This window comes from Olea europaea, chromosome 7, assembly GCF_002742605.1.
Source record: "Olea europaea var. sylvestris chromosome 7, O_europaea_v1, whole genome shotgun sequence".
Lineage (NCBI taxonomy): Eukaryota > Viridiplantae > Streptophyta > Magnoliopsida > Lamiales > Oleaceae > Olea > Olea europaea.
The window spans coordinates 17,953,399-17,971,035 of NC_036243.1; the positions used below are offsets into that span (position 1 = coordinate 17,953,399).

Here is a 17,637-nt window from a genome sequence, read left to right on the forward strand (position 1 = left end):
TTCATATTATGAGTGATGCAAAATTGCACCTTATCCACTGGCACTAGGTGGATGGGGGGGTTTTGTTGATTTTGGAAAAGGCCTCTTTTGATTGTCTATATAGAAATTAGCCCTTGACTTTCAAAAGTAAAGTCAAATGACCATAGTGCCTGATTAAGCTCGAAGAGAATTTCTCCTCAAAATTCATGATAGGACATGCACCTCAATTTCATCGGCTTGAATTCAATGGTTACATGTGAATTTTTGAATTATAATTAGAAATTGAAAGCAACATAAGAGAAGATTTCTCACTTTAATACATATATAAGATAACTTCAATTTTAAAAGTTTTTAGTGTTCTCGAAGCACTGCTTAATCGACACTTGTTTGCTCTCTCACTAAGGGCCCACTTGGGAGGATTAAGGAATTTTTTTTTATTTAAAGTATCGGTTTTAGGCATTTATTAGTGTCTAATTTTTAGTGATTTTTAGTAATAATTTTTAAAATAATCCAACCTATACCTGGATGTTTATTATTCGGTGATTTTAAAAGATCTTAAAAGATAAAATTACATTTAAAATTACATTTATGCCTTCCAGTGACATTTCAATTTTTTTATTTTTTGCATGAATTTTTTTTTACTCATAATTAATATTTTACTGATAAATAATTTTGTTACATATAAGTTAGTTTTTAACTTAAACAGTAAAATGTTTACTTATAATTAAAATTTTAAACTTGTGAGTAATTTTTAATTATAAGCAAATTTTAAGTTATAAGTTAACTTAGTACTTTTAATTTTTTTTTTTTTTTACAATATCAAATTTTACTTATAAGTAATTAGTATATTTTATAAGTAAGTTTTTGTCTTATTAATAATGTTTTTATATTATAAGCAGTTTTTTTTATTTACACAAAAATGTATTTATATATGTCATTTTTTATTTGTAAGTAACATTTTAGTTGTAAAGTATTTTTATTTTTATTTTTTTGCTTATAAATAATTTTTTGAATTATTTATTTTTATTTACAAGTTAGTTGAACAACGTCTATGGGTCAAAAATAATTCTTTTACGAAGGGTAAAATTGAAAGAGAATTTGGAAAATTATCAAAATTCATCGATTTTGTGAGTTGAGAAATACGTATAAAATACACTACACCGAACCACCAAAAATTAGTGTCCATAAAAAGTAATAAATACTGATTTTCTCAACATAGATGGTGCCACCTAAAAAACGATCAAAATCGTAAAAGAAGACTCCCAAAGAAATCCTGAGGTGCCAATTCTCCATGCACCCAATAATAACAATAAAGCTAATTGAACAAACATGGTTGATAACCATGTGTTATCAAAATCGGAGCTTTTGACATAAAAAATAGTTCTTAAAATGGATGAATATGATATTGTCAAGCAATGTTATTAACAATGATTGTACATATAGCATGACTCCAATAATAAAGAACCCATCATTATTTACCAACACAAACAAATACTTAAATCGTAAATTATGAATTGCATTTTAACGGCTACATCCCTGGCCGAATAATGAATAAATAAATATACAATACGTATAAAGGTTTGAGTTATTATTAACAAGTTAGTTGACATTTTAGAATGAAACTCAAAATTTTAATAAGGTGTCAGAGCATATTTACGTGTTATCAAAATCAGAGCTTTTGACATAAAAAATAGTTCTTAAAATGGATGAATATGATATTGTCAAGCAATGTTATTAACAATAATTGTACATATAGCATGACTCCAATAATAAAGAACTCATCATTATTTACCCAACACAAACAAATACTTAAATCGTAAATTATGAATTGCATTTTAACGGCTACATCCCTGGCCGAATAATGAATAAATAAATATACAATACGTATAAAGGTTTGAGTTATTATTAACAAGTTAGTTGACATTTTAGAATGAAACTCAAAATTTTAATAAGGTGTCAGAGCATATTTAAATTCAACGAGTAAACTCGATTCAACAAATATTCAAACGAGCCCATAAGTTTCAAGATTGATATACTCAAGTGAGCTCATTTAAAGTTATAAATCCCACATAAAAAAATAGAAATATTAATTAATAAAAGAGGTTGTATTACTCATTTTAATAAGATTAACATTTTAAAATGGAACAACGTATCTTAATATCATATCAGAGTTCATTAAATTTCAATGAGCGATTCGATCCGATTAAGAATAAAATAAGTATATGGATTTCAAAATTCATGTTCTAAAAAATACCATATTGTAGAGACATCTTAATAGATAAATACCGGGTTATGCTACATATACACAATGTTTTATATCTCTGTAAGTTGACGAATTTCGATATATTGATCTTAATAACACATTTTTTAATCAATGGTTAAATTTTTGACACGTATTATGTGTCAACAAAGGTGTACACATAGGCTTACCCATAAATCTCATATCAAATAATATTAAAATAATACACAATATGTAAGAATTTGTTACTGCTCTTAACAACATTGATACCTTAAGATGAAACTTCAAGTGTTAATATGACATCACGAGCAATTCAAGCCGATAGAGACTTATTTAACAGGACTTCAACTTTTGCTTCATTTTTTTTTTTTTTACTTATTATAGAATAATTTTTTGGGGAAGCTATCTTAAATTAGTTTTTTTTTTTAAAAGCTCTTTTAGTTAGACAAAACACTTTTAAAAAGCTATCCAAATATGTTCAGAAACAACGTTTTGATTTCAAAAGTAATTTTTGACTTTTCAAAAGATTAATCAAATGGATTTTTAATAACGTTCACCTTTTAATATACAATTATGTTGTTTTACCATGTATAGAACCCCTACTAACCCTCATAGTAGGTAGGTCCCACCTGTATAAAAAATTAGCCAAAACCCCATACACCTCCCTCCCCCCCATGTTGTGAGTGTTCAGTAGGGGTGAACCCCTATCCGTACCTCAAGCATAATTGTTTAAGATATATCTTTTGTAGACGCTTTTTATGTGCATAATGCATAGAGACATTTATATAGACATCTACCATGAACACGTCATGCAAGATCCACAAAAATGGAGACATGTTATAAGATTAGCAAGGAACGAAAGAACGTGTGGCCACCCCTCATTATAAGAGAGGTCGAGCTCGATCACTTTGTGGGTGGTCACTATATGTTGCCCACCCGTTTACAAGGGTAGTCGAGCTCCACCTCACAATTGAGTTTCGCCACCATATGAGCAGTCTCGCATACGTTTTCTCATCATCATCATCATCTCATGGGTAGTTGTAATCATAGAAATATTAATTAATAAAAGAGGTTGTATTACTCATTTTAATAAGATTAACATTTTAAAATGGAACCACGTATCTTAATATCATATCAGAGTTCATTAAATTTCAATGAGCGATTCGATCCGATTAAGAATAAAATAAGTATATGGATTTCAAAATTCATGTTCTAAAAAATACCATATTGTAGAGACATCTTAATAGATAAATACCGGGTTATGCTACATATACACAATGTTTTATATCTCTGTAAGTTGACGAATTTCGATATATTGATCTTAATAACACATTTTTTAATCAATGGTTAAATTTTTGACACGTATTATGTGTCAACAAAGGTGTACACATAGGCTTACCCATAAATCTCATATCAAATAATATTAAAATAATACACAATATGTAAGAATTTGTTACTGCTCTTAACAACATTGATACCTTAAGATGAAACTTCAAGTGTTAATATGACATCACGAGCAATTCAAGCCGATAGAGACTTATTTAACAGGACTTCAACTTTTGCTTCATTTTTTTTTTTTTTACTTATTATAGAATAATTTTTTGGGGAAGCTATCTTAAATTAGTTTTTTTTTTTAAAAGCTCTTTTAGTTAGACAAAACACTTTTAAAAAGCTATCCAAATATGTTCAGAAACAACGTTTTGATTTCAAAAGTAATTTTTGACTTTTCAAAAGATTAATCAAATGGATTTTTAATAACGTTCACCTTTTAATATACAATTATGTTGTTTTACCATGTATAGAACCCCTACTAACCCTCATAGTAGGTAGGTCCCACCTGTATAAAAAATTAGCCAAAACCCCATACACCTCCCTCCCCCCCATGTTGTGAGTGTTCAGTAGGGGTGAACCCCTATCCGTACCTCAAGCATAATTGTTTAAGATATATCTTTTGTAGACGCTTTTTATGTGCATAATGCATAGAGACATTTATATAGACATCTACCATGAACACGTCATGCAAGATCCACAAAAATGGAGACATGTTATAAGCTTAGCAAGGAACGAAAGAACGTGTGGCCACCCCTCATTATAAGAGAGGTCGAGCTCGATCACTTTGTGGGTGGTCACTAAATGTGGTCCACCCGTTTACAAGGGTAGTCGAGCTCCACCTCACAATTGAGTTTCGCCACCATATGAGCAGTCTCGCAGACGTTTTTTTTATCATCATCATCATCTCATGGGTAGTGGTAATCATGCCTTTGCCATGCTCGAGTCATGGGTTAAATTTTGAGGACAATCAAGTTAATTAATAACTGGCTATAAACAGATATCATTGCTAATAGTATTTTATGTTCTTGTACTTTATTTTTTAATTATCTCTTTGTTATCTACGTTTGCTTTTATTTTTCACGTGTTACAAATTATAAGTCATTTTCTTATTAGAGTGTAGGTGATTTTTTATTTTTCTAATATGTACCTATAATATGTCTTGCTTTTAACAAATATGAACAATTCCTATTTAAATCATTATTTGATGTGGATGTACGCTAGAAAAATACGTAAGAAAAATCTTAATCAATATGAAAATGAAAACAATCATATCTTTATGGATCAAAATGATTAATATCTTGTGACAAAGTTTACTACAAAATTACCGAGACATAATTGGGTTGCTAAATCTATTGGTTGATAAGTTTATAATATTTTAACTAAATTAATTTGTTATCCATATGTTAAGAATGATATTGAATAAATCATTATATATACACCATCACTTTCATATTCTTTAATGAATATTCAACTTTGCATTAAACATCACTTTATCCAACTTTTCTAATCCAAACCCAAATTATTGAATACTGCCCAACAACCAAGCCACCGGCAATCGCCAATTGCCTTTCTTGTCACTCTTGACGACAATTTCATGGTCCCTTCAAACGTTTATGACTGAGAGAGATATGTCTATTATTTATATAATAATTTTGATCTAAACAAGTGGTTGCCACTATTTGCTGTACCTATACTGGCTCATTTAAGAAAAGGAAAACCTTTCTTGCATGTAGCATTAATGGAGTTGGCTGGAAATTTTGATTACTTGTACCAATCTAATACAACTAATTCGTTCGATTTGAACCGAGTCCATTGGCTTCAGAAGGGTTGACTCTTACCACTTCGACTAAGCCATGACCTCGGTATATGATTGCTACTGTTTTCACCATATGAACTCAAAAGATAATTATATATAACATTGAATTCTTGTAGCTTCATTCATTACAAGCATTCTGAACTGGTACATGGAATACTATTGACTAACATTCATCTGAGAGTATTCAGAAATTTTACTGAATTACAACTTCATAAAGCATTATCTTATATGCAATCTTCTAAGAGTAAATGCATGCAGAATTATTACTATTATTTTTTGCAGACATTTGGAAGAGAAAAAAGAAAAGAAAGAAAAAGGTCAACCCAAACTTCCAATATATATGGCTAAAATAATTTAGAGCTTCACAATTTCTGGGATGTGCACTGGGTACCTATCAATGCAGTCTTGCCATGGTCCGTCAGTTGGTGTGCGAACTGTGCGGTTGCATTTCCAAACAGCACTGTTACATTTGAATCCACTTCCAAAAGCTATTTGCCAAATTCTATCACCCTTTTTCATCCTTCCTTTGGCCTCGATGTAACCCAACTCGTACCATAACGAAGACGACGATGTGTTACCGAATCGATGTAGCGTCATTCGTGACGCCTCGACGTGCTCGGCCGACAACTGAAGGTTCTTCTGAAGTTCATCAATCACTGCCCTTCCACCGGCGTGGATGCAAAAGTGTTCAAATGCTTGTTTGAAATCGGGAATATAAGGTTTCCATTTAGGGTTAAATATTTTTCGACCGATGAGTGTGAAGAGGAAGAGGAGCTGTTCAGAGGCTGGAAGGACTAGTGGGCCTATTGTTGTAATGTTTGATTTTAAAGCTTCACCAGCTATAACCATTAGGTCTTTGGATAGATTAATCCCAACTTTTCCCTGCGGATCTTCTTGTTCATATACACACTTATAGGCCTTATCATCGGCTCCTTTGTGAGTTCGAACGACATGGACTAGTCGATACTTGGCTCGTCTCCGGTCCCTCCTCTTGTTGGATAGAAGAATGGCAGCACCTCCCATCCGAAACAAGCAATTAGGAAGAAGCATTGCTCTTTCAGAACCCTGATAATAGTTGGGTGTAATGATTTCTGTACTTACAACAAGAGCATATGAATTGGGATGAACTTGTAAAAGGTCTCTAGCCAAATCAATTGATATCAAACCAGCACTACACCCCATGCCAGAAAGATTGTAACTCTTTATGTTACTCCTCAATTTGTACTTATTCACAACCATGGCAGATAAAGATGGGGTCGGAGAAAAAAGACTGCAGTTCACAATAAGAATATCAATATCTTTAGGCTTGATCTTGGTTTTCTCCATCAATGAACCAATAGCTGAGAAAATAACCTGCTCAGCCTCGCCCCTCGCAGCTTCCATTGTTGGAGTGGGAGGAATATAATGAATGGCGGGAGGCAAACAAGTCTCTTCTCCGAGTCCTGATCGTTCAAGAATGCGCATTTGGAAGTCAACGCTTTTCGGATTTTCCTTAAGGATAAGCCGAGAGTGCTCCATAAATGTCGAGAAAGGTACTCGACAAGTTATAGGAGGCTTGTAACAAGCGTACTCAACTAGATATATCGACCGAGGCTTGGACATAAAGTACACAGTTGCTATGAAAATGATTAGAAATGATGAACACAACACTTGGACAAGATCAAAATGAAGTGATCTCCAAATGTTAAGCATTTCTTCAGGGCCTAACCGCAGGATTTCGACAAGAATGCCTACCATGATTGGTATAAGAAAGAAAGTTAGAATATGATTGACAAGATACTGGTATCCAAGCTTCACATATTTGAGTTTAACAGAACTTAAGAAGTTTGGCAAAATTTGTGGCATTTTTAGAAAGAAGAGAATTTGGGAAACAAAATACTGCGGGTTGAGGTTGGATTTGGGAGAGGAGGAGGCCGAGAAGAAGCGGAATTTAAAGAGTAAGAAATGAATGAAGGCAGGTAAGAGAATTAAATGAATAAGTTCATGTCACACAACGCTCCCTTAGCTGGAGTTTTCTGTTGTACTATACTAATTTTGTCAAGCCATAAATTTTCTTCAATAATGCATTTACTATTTTAGTTATTTTATTATTATTATTATTTTTTTAACACTGACTTTTCTTTTTCTTTGGAGGTAGTACAAATTTTTGTTTCCAAGCAAATTATTTCCGAACAAGAACTTTAACTCACTATTGGTTCGAATGTAGTACAAAATTTTTGTTTCCAAGCAAATTATTTCCGAACAAGAACTTTAACTCACTATTGGTTCGAATGTAGTACAAAATTTTTGTTTCCAAGCAAATTATTTCCGAACAAGAACTTTAACTCACTATTGGTTCGAATGTAGTACAAAATTTTTGTTTCCAAGCAAATTATTTCCTATAACTCACTATTGGAATATAAACTTTCTCAGATACAATGACCAATGTATTCTAAGGTTGTGTTTGTCGCATCGAGTTAGACCGTATAAAAAAACTAGATTAAAATATTACTAGGTAAGGATATTACGGTGGATTAAAGTGAATAATATAATTCAACATTTTTATTCCAAAGAACGTAATTTTATATCTTTTCTTGTTCAACCTAAACATACCTCCAACCTCTGCAACGTATTACTATTATACTTATTGTTGATAGTGCGAATGATTATTTTTTAACCACCATAATATTGTGTAACTAGACGAGCTTCTCCAATTGAACTGAAAGACAATATCAGTCAAGTAGTTAAACTAATGTTTCAGACATCAAACAATCCGATTGCATTGCATATCGAACACAACAAATCAATCCTAGCTTATAACAACTCTATAATAGTAGGAGTTTGAACATATTTTTTTAGTAAAACCATTCAATATTGTTCACGTTACCGAACAAATTATTAATTATATCTAACAATATTAATCCAATTAGAATAGACACATAAAATTGGAGTAAATTAAAGGTAGATGTCAAAATATATAATTGTATTGTGATTTGTGCAAGTACCTACATTTGAACAACTCATCACGTCGCTACTAACTAGAGTAATGCTAAATTTTCTTGCTATTTGAACAGTCTAAAAGGTGTTTTTTCATATATTGAGTAAAACGAGGAGATTATTCCTAATTATTGGTCGGAAATTTGAAGATTCAATGATTCTAAATCGATGTATTCTTGAATGATTCACAAGCTTCATCTGTGCCAGAAAGTCTAGAAATTTTGTATGTAGAGTGAAATAATTTTCGGTCAGATCAATGTTAACCTTGCTTTGTATTGTTTTTTCTTCGTTTTTATTTTTGATTGATTCGTTTAATAAAGGTGTCGAGCATAAATAGTATTCCTATTTTTGTTCATTCGTGATTTTAAATGGTACGTCCCATCCACTCGAGTGGTGATGGGACGAGATGGGAACAATCTCAATTCCCGTTTAACCCTTTTTTATTTTATCTTATTATTTTTGTTTATGAGTAATGATGAACAGTGTTTTTTTAAAAAAACTTAAATAGGACGGGGATCCCTTCCCCGATTAAGAGCTGCTTTTTTGTTCCCATCGTCATTCACATCCCGATCCCGATTTCGATCTCTATCCCAGTCCCTATCCCATCCCGGTAAATCAGGGATTCTCGCCATTTTGTCATTTTCATCCGATTCTCAATTAACTCGAAAATTATCCACCCTATTGCTATCCTAATTCCTAAGATAAACCCAAATAATAATTGGATTGCCTTGTAATCTTGAGTATGTTCAGCTGTTTCAGTTGCCTAGTCAATGTCCCTACAATAGAAGGTTTTCTTGGAAGTTTTTTACTCTTATTCGTTGACTTCGAAATTTGTTGCTCAAAATGAGGATCAACATAGAAAAAAAAATGCTTATTTCTAAAACCAAAATTACACTCTATTTTGTTTTAGTCTAATTTGACGGCCAACGACGGGTCAACCTGTCAGGTTTACGTGCCACTACTAATAAAGGCCGATTTGTCCACGTCCAGAAATTGGGCCAACCACATTGAAGAAACCACGATAATGATTGTTAACATGATAATTATATACTCTTTTTTTTTTTTTTTTTTTTTTTTTGTTATTCATTTCTTGGATTTTACCGTTGAATACTTTAGGATACGTTTTGATTTGTTATTTTCAATTTCTGACTTCATAAAGTGCTCAAAACTTATTTAGCCGCTGTTTTTAATTTCCATTCTTTTTTCAAATTATTTTTAACAGGATTATTTTCAATCACATTCGCACAATATTCATACAATAAAATATTCTAGGTATAAACCAAATTTTTTTTGACTTTTTAACCACACATTCTCCTAAAATACTATTCAAAACATTTTTTTTTAAAGAATGACCAACAAACAAGGGCTTATTGTGATATTTAAAAAAAAAAAAAGTTTTCAAAAATAAGATAAAATTTATAACATAAAACTCAAAATATATTTTTGACATTTTGAATGTTTTCAATAAACATGTTAAAAACACTTGGCACATGGAAAATAAGGGTCCGTTTGATTCGTGTTTTAGTTTTCGGTTTTCAATTTTCTGATTTGAAAATCTGTTTAAAAATTATGAAAAACGCATTTGGTTTGTCATTTTGAAAAATTATTTCTCAAAATAGAAATTAAAAAATAATTTTCATTTGAAATTTTTGAAAAAACTGTTTAATGACATTTTATGTCATGAAATTTTATTATTCAGTCTATTAGTTTTATGTTAATATACTATCAAGTAATATATACATTTTAAAGTTAGTAAATCTTACATTATTTTTTTGAGCTACAAAAGTAAATTAAAAATAAATAAATAATTGAGTTCAAAATTTAGGAAATAAAAATAAAAATTAATTACATTATGTGTGTTCATTTAAATATTTTTTTAGAATTTTTATAGTAATCATTAGAGTTTGAACTATTTTTATTTTTTTAGAAATTTTTATAATTGAATTTTTCATAATGTATATTTATATTTTTTAGAATTTTTTTTATATTATTTTTCCAAAATTCATCAATTTTACTTTTTGGATTTATATTTTCTAAAATTTTATATCATTATTTTTTTAAAAAAAACTTATTTAAATATTTTGTTTATTTAACACATTTGTTTTTCGTATTCTAAATATTTTTAGAATTTTCACTAAAAACTCAAAAACATCAAAAATGTAATTTGAGTTTTTTGTTAATTATCCTTGTTTTTAAATTATGTACTTTCAGAAATAATAAACCAAACACATTTTCAATATTTATTAAAATTAAAGACTGAAATTAGCTTGAAAACAGCAAATTAAACACAAACTAAGCATTTGAAAAAAAAAATTATTTAGAAAAAATTCTAAAAATAAAAATTGAAAAAAATAAAAAATTGAAAAAATAAATTCTAAAAAATAAAAATAAAATAAATTTCTAAAAAGTAAAATTCTAGAATTTTAAATAATAATGTTCTGCAAAATAAAAATTTTAAAAATTCAAGTAAAATAAAAAATAAAAATAGTTCAAACTTTTAATGGTTATTTGCATAAAAGAATTTAAGAAATATATTTAAATTAATACAAATAAAAATTCTCAATACATGTCATTAATTTTTCTCTTTTATTTCCTATATTTTGCTAACTCAATTTTTTATTTTTTATTTAGTTTACTTTTATAGCATGAAAAAGATATTGTAAGATTTACCAACGTTGAAATTTATATATTACTTGATATTTTATAAATATAAATTTTTTATATTTTACTAAATAGTCCATTTCAATGGAATAGAATGTCATAATACAATTTCTCATAATTTCAAGCAAAATGTGTTTTCTAGTTTCTTGTTTTGAAAAATAGTTTTTCATTTTAAAATGACAATTCAAACACATTTTTAATAATCTTAAAGCATACAATCAAAACAGAAAATTGAAAATGAACTCAAAATTGAAAACGGAAACAGAACGCAAACAAGCCCTTATCTTTTAAATTTATATGTAATTAAAATCATTTTTAAATTTGAACGTCACTCTATCTAATTCAATGTAATAGAATTATCTGAATATCTGGGGGAAAGTGTGATCTTGTTAAGCCGATTCCATTAAAGACAATTTTGTTATATTTGATGATGTTTTCAACTCAATATTCAACACGACTAAAATACCATTGAATTGAACAGTAAGAGATATAAAATGTTTGAACTTTAAAAAAACTTGAGCATGTTAAGGGTTAAATCTCGTATCGGCTAATTATTGAAATATAGATTAACATATAATGAATTGGAATACTCCTCATAATAAATATAATTTTTAGATGGAACTCAAGTTTTTATATGATATGAGAGTCCATTAGGTTCAAACAAATAATTTGATTCAATTAAAACTAAAAAATAAGCACACGAATTTCAAAGTTGATCTGCACAAATGAGACACCATTTTATGGGACAAGTTAATAGATAAACCTCACATCGATTAATTATCAAAATATAGACAAACATATAAAAATTTGAATACCCCTCTTAAAAAGGTTGACATTTTAAGAAGAGATTCAAATCGTAATAAAACTTGTATGAAATGGATTGAAGGGAGGGGTCGAGATCTTTATGGTAAATTTTTTTTCCTCAACCCTATCAATCTACTTGACTTGCATCAAGTTGAATATAAAAGAAACTAAACGAGATGACTTGGTCTCCTCAATTAGCTTTTTATTTGAAAATTTGTAATGTAAACAATTTCACATGTGGTCTTCTTATTGCTGAAGGTTGACTTGTAGTCATTATTATGTATTATATTTTTACTAGAATAGTTCACTAGAGTTGAATGTTAAAAGAGGTCAATGCATATTCTTCATGACATTTTTCTATAATTAAAAATACAAAAAATATTGAATTACCTAGCACCATCTTTTCTAAATAAAAAAAAAAAAACCTGTGTACATATTTTTTTTCCCATTGTTGGCGTTTCTTCAAAGATCGTGGCAATATTATAACAATTGCATCAAACGCATTACATAGATAACGATACTAAACTCTATAATTGATTCAGTGTAAGTCTCATTGTTTGAGACAGTGAGGTTTCAGAACGCGAGACAATAAAGTCTATCGAGGCAAAATCAACTTAAAAGAAATTAAATAGATTGTGTGATTCATTTGAAAATAGTCAATTTTTCTTGAGAGGGACTATAGAACTATTTTATATATGTTTACAAGAAAACTTAAAATGTATTTCTAAAATTAAATAGATTGTGTTGCTCAGTTGAAAGCAATAGTTAATTTTCCTTGAGAGAGACTATAGTACTATTTTATATATGTTTACAAGAAATCGAAATGTATTGGTAAAATTAAATAGATTGTGTTATTCAATTGAAAATAATAGTCAGTTTTCCATGAGATAGACTACAGTACTATTTTACATATGTTTACAAGAAAACTATTGCTAAGATTAAACAGATTGTTTACTCAATTGAAAATAATTGTAATTTTTTCTTGGGAGAGACTATAGTACTATTTTATATATGTTTACAAGAAAACTGAAAACGGCTCTTTCTTGCTGTAGGAGTTGGCTTATACATGCATTTTGCTTATTAAATATGTATCCAAACTTAATCACTAGGAAAAGCATATCTTACCAATTAATTTCGTCAAGTTGAAACATAACACGTGTACGATCGAGTGACGAGAGTAGCATTTTACCGTCGAAACTCTCAAATCTTGATGCTAAATGTAAAACCAATGTGTTCGTGATCAAGGAAATCTTCTTCTTCCCTTAGGCTTGGAATTGAAGTGCTCTTGTTTTGTCGTCATTTCCGAAACTTATTTTCAGTCACACATTTTATGAGATCCACAATTTTTATGAACTTTTCAATCATACATTTCATCAATACTTGTCAAAATCTATTAATAATATAAATTTTTAGATAAACCAAACAAAGTATTATAGTCAACATATGGTTGTGTTCTATGTGTTTTAGGTGTATTGTAGCTTTAGGGCTCTCCCAATAATTTAAAATATTATGTTTAAATTGATTAAGTCACAAATAATTGAACATTAATTAATTTATTCAGGCCCACGTATATATTATGCACTTAATAGATTTCAAAAATAAATACATTACATTAACAAGCCAGCCAATAGCCATCCCAGCTTCCCAACTGCGCGTTACCCTGACAAGCTAATCCTACCTACAGTCATTCTTAAATTCTTACTTGTACTTATGTTCATATGCTAAATTCATACTCGGACACGTCCCATTCGATTTCTTTGGGCAAACAAAAAATTGATTATATTCTTGAGCTCTGATAAATGAATTATTTTTTGCATTCTATCGTTCTTTAGTAAACACGAAATCAATAATCAAATTCGTTCTAGTTTTCTTAAAAAAGTTGACATTTAAAATCTCTCGACCTAGTATCATATTAGTGCCAAAAACAACGCTCAAGTGAGCAATTCGATAATGGGTAGTCAAACTTCAACATTACTATTTCTGTACAAGCAACAATTTTGTACGACGACTTCAGCTCCTCTAGTTAACAAGATCAATATTGAAATGAAACCCTAAGATTTAATAATACTACTTTCACGGAAGATCAAGTACAATTAAATTTTTCGCAACCTCGAAAAGCTATCTATTTTTTCCATTCTCTCATCCCTCAAAAAGTTGGTGCAAGAAAGTTGTAGAATGTAGATGATGAACAGAAAGTAGTTGGGTTCTCATAGGTTGACATCAAAGGATTTATTACAACACTTGCAAGAGAGTTCGAAACACACGACGTGTTAAAATTTGGGTCCAAGTCACCTAACATTTTCTCATAGCAATTACTCAAAAATTTCATGAAGGACAGCCAACTAGAAACTGCGTTTTAATGCTTTAATAAATACAAGCATCCTCAAACCTTCAACCACCAACTACTTAACCCCATCGCAATATGGAGATTTATTCCATCTTAATTCATTAGTAAACAACTAAACTTAGGACTTGTTGATAAGATTATCAATGAAGTATTTGTCAAGAAGTTATTCGAAACATGACAATACGAAAAGGGGTTTTGTATGTCGTACGAAGGTGAAAGAGATTTATTAAGATCAAACAAATACCACATAAATTAGACTTGCAACTGGGGGAGTGTCGTGTTAGGCGATGCTCAAGGCAAGTAGGCTCAAGTCAACGTTGATAGATGTTGCCGAAATTTCACTCGAATGAAACTATGGGACTCTATTCTGGAAAGATACTTTTTGACTCTTTTAAAGTACATAACGACGACAAATTAAGACTTATATACGATAAAATTGGAGGAAGGTTACATAAAAACATTTTTTTCCATTATGCACTCAGCACTCTTCATTGCTTGCTTGACCTACTAAGAACATCTCCATTGCATTCTATTGATTGGTATCCAAGTGGCATGAAAGTAGAAGAATTTCCGATCTACATGATATTGATGTTTAATGAATAGACAGTCTGTAAGTATTATACCCTAGGTCCAATTAATTTTGGACATAAATACTTGTATATATAATTAATGCAATTTAATGGCAGATCTATTATTTAATTAATAGACAATTAAATAAATAATAGAGTCCGTAGATTCAAATCTTCGTAATTTGTTAATGACAAAGAGTTGTGATTGTGAGATATAAATTACATCTGATTGAATCTTAAATCGTCCGTGGTCGTAAGTAATAACGAGATACGGATATCGTTATTACGGATAGACCATCACGTGTGGCATTTCTTACTTGTGAAGTAAGTAGCTGATCTCACAAGCTAAAGTGTGGTGACACTTAAATGACACGTGGATGTTTTGTTATGGAACAAAACATTGGAGATCCGTCGAGAGATTCCACATGGATAACTATCTGAGTGTCAATGGTTAATCTCTAACGTTCGGTAGTGGAATTGGTCCTTAGACTTGAGGTCGTCATGGTACCTTATATGAGGACAGTCATACTTTGGTGGTGTTGAATGTTGCTCTGCAAAGGCCCGCTAATACGATATCGTTTGGGTACGTCAAGAATCGTATGAAGGTTGTGAGTGACCAATAAAGGATTCGTCACTCTTAAATAGTAGGAGATTATGATCTGCGTTTCATTCAATTAAGTCGATAACGAAATCATTGGCCAAGGTGTACTCATAAGTCGAAAAGGAGTTTTCGATTTATATTGACTTAATAGTGGAGTGAAAGATATGATCGAAATTCGGGATTGACACAATTTCATATCTCGTAATTGATCGGATCATATTAACGAAGGGATTATAGTATCACGATAAACGAATTTGGTTTTGTCATACCACGTGACATTTCTCGTCACATGTATTGCCCTGACACATTGCTAGATGTCAATCAGAGACGACGAATGTGAAATGACGATAAATTAAAAGGGTGTTTTAATTTATCAATTTTGATTAGATCAAAATAATATTTTACGTCGTTAGGCATCGTGGTCGGGAACCTAATGGGTCGCACACAAAAGAGAATTGGAAGATTGCAAATTGCCAATTGGTTAATTTAACAATCGTTGGATAAATTAATTAATTGAATTTGTTATTTATATTCCCGAATTAATTAATTGAATTAATTAATTTACGGACCAGGTTTAATTAAATGGATTAATTAAATATTGGACCGGACCGGGTCGAGCCCGTTTGGGTTTATATAAATACATAGCTAGGTTTTGAGGTTCATATGATTTTCATTATTCTTGCTAGCACAAGAGGAAAACCCCTGGTAGCTACAATCTTATTCTCTGTGTGGATCACCGTTGGATGCTGGACAATTGAACAGCTGTGGGTGGCGAATCAAAATTGCTGGAACAAAAAGAAAAGCAAAAGGTTTGCAGAATTCGTCAAAAATACAATTTTTATCACAATTTCTATCTAAATACAAAAGGATCCTCAGTAGGAATTGAAATAATTTTAATTTTCCATTGTACATGTATAAGTAGATTTCCAACACAGTCAACTTCAAAACTGATCTCTAATGAGTTCGGGCATTTGCTTTCTTAAAATAAAAATAAAATTACATGTAACTATAGATAGAAAATTATTAAATTTGTTGAATCAACATATCTAACTAAGCTTCTTAATTTGGATGGAGCTCTATACAAATGTTTTTTCCTTCAACACATCAGCATGATAAAATCCGGTCAAATTGCATTAGTGGCAAAATCTTTGGAGCAATGCTTGGATTGAAGAAGTTTTGGAAATCTAAATTAACCATTTTTACTTATTTCTCCATCATCTAACTTCTCAATCATATCCTATTCAACCTCTAGACATGCAAGGCAGTTGCCTGAGGCCAAGGCCGCACATTAATTAGTTAAGGCATCCCAAATTTTTCAAAAAAAAAAAATAAAAATAAAAATAATAATAATAATAATAATAATAATAAATAAAATAAAATAATTGATCCAATTAATTTTATTGACAGAATATATAGATCAAACTTTTGAATAAATATGAAAAGTTTATTATACAATAAATTTAATCTATAGACATACATACTCTCTAATTAAAATAATAAAACTAAAAAAAAAATTAAAATCTCAGAAGTCCTTAGGTAACAAAATTAAAAAGTATAATAAGCATGCGACGTCCTTATCTTTCACTATTATTATAGGATAGGTCCTTTCCTTTCAATTTTGGACAATTTTACCCTATTTCCACATTTCTTTGTGCAAAATGCCATTTTCATGCATTTTCTGAATTAAAAGCTATGAGATAATTAATATATCATTTTACTTAAATAATAAAAAAAAGAAATAATTGTAATCATAGTTCCAGATTTTAAAAAAAAAGGTGCAAATGAGTACCAAATAAATTATTAAAATGATAATTAGCAGATAATATCCATATCTTTCACTATTATTGTGAAAAACGTCCTTACCTTTCATTTTTTTTAGCATTTTTTTCCCTTAATTACATCTTTAATTGTGCAAAGAAAAAGAAAAAAAAACTTATTTTAGAATAATGATTTTTTGGAGAGATTAAAAAAGAAGGAAAATTTTTGAATTTACGTGTAATATTATTTTATTAAAAAAATGTGATTAGATAAAAAAAAAAGAAAAATGCATTAAAATCAAAATGGAGCCCAAAAAGAGGCTTAGTATCATAAATTTGCATCACCTGATCCATCTTGGTTTCGTAGCTAATTTCTTTTCATGTCTGGATGACATGCTACCCTTATTATGTTCTTAAACTACAACAGATTGCATTCAATTTTTTTCATAATTGGCGCTGGAAAATATGGTTAAAATTGACTTCAAAATCAGTCTTCGATGCCAGCCATACATCTTGATGCCCACTTTCATGGATTCCAGACCAAATCAATAAATTC

At 30.0% G+C, this 17,637-nt stretch overlaps 1 protein-coding gene across 1 annotated transcript; it reads right to left on the bottom strand.

The window, feature by feature from the left end:
• Window positions 1-5,456: 5,456 nt before the first annotated feature.
• On the bottom strand, window positions 5,457-7,288 carry LOC111397246 (3-ketoacyl-CoA synthase 6). The gene has a single exon (XM_023024071.1). The coding sequence runs from the start codon at window positions 7,209-7,211 to the stop codon at window positions 5,721-5,723; it is 1,491 nt and encodes a 496-aa protein (XP_022879839.1). The 5' UTR covers window positions 7,212-7,288; the 3' UTR covers window positions 5,457-5,720.
• Window positions 7,289-17,637: the final 10,349 nt, after the last annotated feature.

What these genes read in the sequence shown, in the direction of transcription:
- LOC111397246 (XM_023024071.1), bottom strand. Translation starts at nt 7,211, where the DNA reads ATGCCACAAATTTTGCCAAACTTCTTAAGTTCTGTTAAACTCAAATAT.